Source organism: Polyodon spathula, chromosome 2 (assembly GCF_017654505.1).
Source record: "Polyodon spathula isolate WHYD16114869_AA chromosome 2, ASM1765450v1, whole genome shotgun sequence".
Lineage (NCBI taxonomy): Eukaryota > Metazoa > Chordata > Actinopteri > Acipenseriformes > Polyodontidae > Polyodon > Polyodon spathula.
This window is the reverse complement of record NC_054535.1, coordinates 31,872,690-31,878,408: the sequence shown is the minus strand read 5'-3', so window position 1 is coordinate 31,878,408 and position 5,719 is coordinate 31,872,690. Positions and strand designations below refer to the sequence as shown.

The 5,719-nt window shown below is 37.0% G+C and overlaps 1 protein-coding gene across 1 annotated transcript; it reads left to right on the top strand.

The window, feature by feature from the left end:
- The first annotated feature begins 1,828 nt into the window (after nucleotides 1-1,828).
- LOC121327871 (neuropeptide Y receptor type 1-like) lies at nucleotides 1,829-5,392 on the top strand. The gene is made up of 2 exons (XM_041272166.1): nucleotides 1,829-2,530; nucleotides 4,976-5,392. Exons 1-2 carry the CDS (start codon nucleotides 1,829-1,831, stop codon nucleotides 5,390-5,392), a joined length of 1,119 nt encoding a protein of 372 aa, XP_041128100.1.
- Nucleotides 5,393-5,719: the final 327 nt, after the last annotated feature.

Here is a 5,719-nt window from a genome sequence, read left to right as displayed (position 1 = left end):
TTTTTGTGGCTGGAAGGCATCTTGGCTCAAGAATGGTGGAATATCCTGGTGCACAGCCAAATGATTTTAAATGAGAGCATTGGTTTGGTGTAGTGTCTTTCTGGGGAGGTTGAATGTCTGTGTGATCAGCCGGAGAATGCTAGGGATGCAGTTCTTGGTTGGCTATAAATTAGCCACCCGGAGAAGACACTACCCTTTAAAAAAAACAAATAAATGTTTGTTGAGGGTGGGGAGAGAGAGCTAGTTTAAATACTAGCTAAATAAATTACACATTATGAAGGCACATTTGTCTTTAGCCAGCATTATTAAAAAATAAAGAAAAGTCTACATCTAACATTCATATAAATGCACATCTTTCTAATCTGTGCTCATTGTTCACTGCTCAGGGGAAAAAAAAAAAAAAAAAAAAAAAACGTAATCTGGCTGTCCCAGCCTTTTCGCACCCTGCATAAAAGTAGCACACTGCATTGAATATTCCTAACTTGGTTGGAATGACTAAACTAAAAAAATACATTAAAACCACCGTTTTGGTACTTTTCATTTTCAACAATGTAAAACCATATATATACCTTATTTCCATACGTTTTTGGAGAGGTTAGCTGCATATAGTAACATAAGTTAATGTAAAACAAAAAGAGGCTATATTTTTAGCTTGACTTGTGAACTGTACCGTGAATGACCGATTTCAGCTCCATGTTATTATATGGGTTTATTCAGCCATCTCACAAGACAATATGCCAAAAGGAAATTCTATTAACACTACTACTGGAAATAATGTGTACAGTCTGTTCTTGACACAGTTATATTTAATTGAAATGCCTGGCACGGCTGGTGTATAATGGGCATTGGGGCACTGCCCCACCAGTTTGAAGTTAATAGTAATTCACTACTTTGTCGCTGGCCTCTAGTAACATCATTATGGAAATCATTATGGTAATTACCTTGCCTACTGCTAACACCGCCATCGAAGATTAGCATGTGCAGTAAGAACCTTGTGCTGTTTCCCTGCTGACCCTATAGCACATGCGCAGAAGTGATTTCTGAGCTCTGCGTTGAATGGCAACACTCGTGATTTCTCCCCCTGTTGCCCCTAGCTCTGATTTCTAAGCTCTGCTTTGAATGGCAATGCTTGTGTGTGTTCAGTGCTCTATGGGGCGAGTCCCTCTGCTGCCCCTATAGCACATGCGCAGAAGTGATTGCTGAGCTCTGCGTTGAATAGCAGTGTTCGTGTTTAATTTACACATCACTGCCCACCAGAAGTGGTAAGTAACATGCTGTACACTCTCCAATCATTTTTTTTTTTTCAAATTGCTTCCCACCCACCTTGTCTTAGTATTCCAGTGTGTTTTTTGTATGTACATGGAGCGAAGTTGGTGACTCAGTGAGTGCAATAAATTGCATTTGAAATGGATAGATTAATTTGCTGCATGAGGTACCGGTTGCAGAGACCAGCACTGGTATTTGCATTTATTGGATCAGAGGATGACCCAAGCCCCAGTGCATTAATTGTCACAAGGTTTTGTCAAACAAAAACTCTTACACCAACAAAACTGAGATGCCATTTATCTACAAAGCATTCAGAATAATTTAAAAAAAAAAACACTTTTAAACAGGAACTTTGCCATCAGCAACTTTCAATGCACAAATTGACAACATTCCTTGCTGACCTGGTAAAATGATCTTTTTTTTTTCTTTCAGATTGCTATGCTTTCACAGGACATTTACAACACTGGACACCTGCCATACACAATAATTTCAATCACACAATGGAAAGCTGTGGATGACCAAAAGTAACTTTATATAAAAAGAATAAAAGAGGCATTTGAAAATGGGTGATGCACCTTTCTTTAATGAAGGGAACTGCTCAGGTTCCATGAACTGCTCTGAAAAGAACTCTTCATTACTGGTCTTTGGTGAGGTATGCCAGGCTCATCTTGTCATGTTCTTCATCATGGCTATCGCATATGGTGCAGTTGCTCTTCTTGCAGTCATTGGAAACATTGCCCTGATTCTCATTATTATGAAGCAGAAAGAGATGCACAATGTCACAAACATACTCATTGCCAACCTCTCGGTCTCTGACTTGCTTATGTCTGTCATGTGCCTCCCCTTTACGCTTGTGTATACATTCATGGACCACTGGGTTTTTGGAGAAGTCATGTGCAAGTTGAACAACATGGTGCAGTGTGTTTCCGTCTCAGTTTCCATCCTTTCACTGGTCCTAATAGCAGTCGAACGTCACCAACTCATCATCAACCCTCGAGGCTGGAGACCAAACAATATGCATGCCTATATTGGGATTGCCATGATCTGGGTCATGGCTATCTGTATATCTCTGCCTTTAATGCTTTTCAACATTGTGACAGATGACCCTCTGAAGTTGTTACCACACTTTCAGGAACAGTATAATGGCAAGGTTGTATGCATTAGCAATTGGCCTTCAGAAACATTCAAGCTGACCTACACGACCTGTCTGCTAATGATACAGTATATAGGACCTCTTGGCTTCATATTTATGTGCTACTTAAAGGTAAGGTTTTTATGTTATGTTACATTTAATTCTAGAATTGCAATAAGAAAAAAGTTATATGTAACTTGTCACTATATGTACAGTGTCCTTTGGAAGATTTTTATAGTTGAGGTTGTTCTCTAGTATGGATTTTTATAGGGGCTTGCATATTTAGATTTATTATAAATAGCCCAGTGTACTCTTCACCTTCATAAATTCAGAAACTGCCATGCGTCAGCCCGATAAAAAATGTGTTTAGGACAGTGCCATAACCCTATACACCTACAATCCAGTCAGATTTGTAAAGCAGCATTAAATCATAGCTGTCTCAATTGTTTCAGGTTCACATTTTCTGGAAGTCCTCTCTGACCCATGTCAATAGTGTAAAACATTTAAGAAAATATTTCAGCACACAACAACCAAATAGCCGAGCCTATGGCTAATGAGAGCCTTGCAGAATGTGTTTACGGGACAGTCGTACTAAACCATTTTGTTATATTTACAGTATATAAAATATTTAGTGCTTTCCTTTGACAAACACTGTTTAAAGTATTTGAAGTATTTGTTTTGGTGTGATACATATCCACTGGGAGTATTTTAAAACTCTAAAACTTTTGTTAAAGCTAGTATTGTTGTTATGCAGCCAAGCGATATTTTTATTTGAATCAAGACATGTAAGTTCATATTTACAACATTTGATATTTATTTTCCACTTGAGAGAAATCTTTGTAAAAAGAAAATACACAACTATAGGAAAAGTGTTTTGCTCAGAGCCCTTCCACAAAGGTTTCAGGATACACAATCCATCCTAAAATAGTGCATGGGGCTTGAACCATTACAGAATTTATCTTTTGTTCAAATGATGATTGAATAGTCAAAAATTCTGAAAAACATAATGTATCCTTCACCAACTTGTGTAGTATATAGTTTACATTACATAAATGCAATTTCTAGGTTAATATTTGTTCCATTCTAGAAATGGATTACAGTATTATGTAATAATTTCGTCATAAACAAAATCCTTAGGAATCGTAGGCTTTTCATACTAATTAATTTGTTACCTGGATGATGCTGTTTCAGATTGTTGCCTGGCAACTGTCCAATGCATCCCCTACTGTGGTTTGGGCTTACCCCCTTGCAAAAAAAAAAACCCAGCAATTCAATGCACAGTGGTCCATTCAATTGAATAATATGTAAGGAATGTGTTTGGCAACATTCTCCAGTTGATTAACGAATAATGTATAAAAATAATATGTAAAATATAGCAAAAGATACAGGTGAAGACAGCGCATTGTTCTATGGTACCATACTACTGTTTCAACACATTCCGGATGGATGCTACTTGGTTGGTAACACAAAGGAAATGAGTTGTTTTCAAAATGTGCCCCAGAATAATTATATACAGTACTAGAAATTGAAAACTAACCATGTACAGGTTAATAACCAAGGCTCCAAACTAAAATATCAAGTGAAACTATTTTTTTCCCTGTCACAACACTAATACTGGTTGGTAGTTACTTTTGGTATTATAGGTAATAGTTCTCCACCTGGTCTGAATTATAGCATTGTGTTAGTAGAAATAGGATTATACAGTATTAAAGCAATGCCTGTAAAAGAGTAATGGACCTGTGAGCATGTGGTTTTGTTTTTAAAGGCATTTTTAGAACTTTTAGGCACAAAGCCATTTTGGCTGCCAGGCATCTGGGGCGTTTCCACCAAAATGTTTCATCAAGGATTTTGATTGTGGCATTAAAGAACATACCATTGGAAGTTAGAAAGCTAATTACAGTAGACAGCGCTTCTTGAAAACTTTGCTGGCATGACAGTGCTACTGTTTTCATTATGACTGATATTGTGATGCATTTTCCCTTTAATTAAATATTTATTTGAGTAATCAGTGTTTTCTCTGGTATACTGTATGTGAAATAAAAAGGTAAATGCCAGATGGAGTCCATCGGGTCCACATGGCTAGCAGCTCTAACTAATACCGAATGGATTTGACTTATATCACAATAATTAGGAAGTCATTCTATAGAGACCTCTTAAATAGCAGCCATTTTATCAGTGAACACATTGCTGGTAGTAATCAAGGTCATTGTTAATTATTAATCATTTGTTTATCTTTCCTTCTCCAGACAATAAAAATCTGCTAGCATATGTTCCTGAACTTGTCCACTCACTAAGCTCTTGTCAGTTGCCCAGTTTAAAAAATCAATACCACTCAACATAAATGATTACACTAACAAACTATTTATTGTAAAAACTTTCAAGTTAACTAAATGAAATGTAATTTGAAACATATTTGAAAACTAAAATGTATGACATGATAAATGTACCCCCACCCCTGGTTTACACAGTTCTAAAAGTAAATAGACACTAAATAAATAAATAAGTCAGGGTGTGTTTGGCTACCATACCAACTACTTGGGTTTCATGTTGAACAAATGCCTATTTTCTTTTTTTCAGATTTATATTCGCCTTAAGAGAAGAAATTGCATGATGGACAAGATGAGGGAGAATAAGTGCAGGTCCACAGAGACCAAAAGAATCAATGTCATGTTGATTTCCATAGTGGTGGCATTTGCAGTGTGTTGGCTTCCTCTCAACATCTTCAATGCTGTGGCAGACTGGAATCATGAAATCATAATGAACTGTAGCCACAACCCAGTCTTTTTGCTTTGTCTTTTGACAGCAATGATCTCCACCTGTGTAAATCCCATCTTTTATGGTTTTCTCAATAGGAACTTTCAGCGGGATTTGCATGCAGTTCTCCACTTCTGCAAGTGCTCCTCTAAGGAAGAGGATTATGAGACAATAGCCATGTCAACCATGCACACAGATGTATCCAAGACCTCTCTGAGACTAGGCAGTCCAGAAGTGTAAACAGTAAGCACAAGGACGATTTTGTGCAACAAATACAAACTGTATTCCTACATGTAAGCAAGGAATAACAAAATAGCTGAAAGGTTTTGTTTTGTTTTTTAAAGAGCGTTTATCTTTACAAAAAAGTTTATCTGAATGTGTCATGTTTAATAAGAGCTTTTGTAAATTTAGATTTTGGTCCTCCCTTCTCTGCTACATTCATTCTCCTTTGAAAATCAGAGCTTATCCAAGCGCCTACCTAATTATTAAGCAGTCTGTGGAATGCATAGGCTGCGGTTTATACTGACGTTGAGTTACAAATATAGGAATGCTTGCCTTTCACCTCTG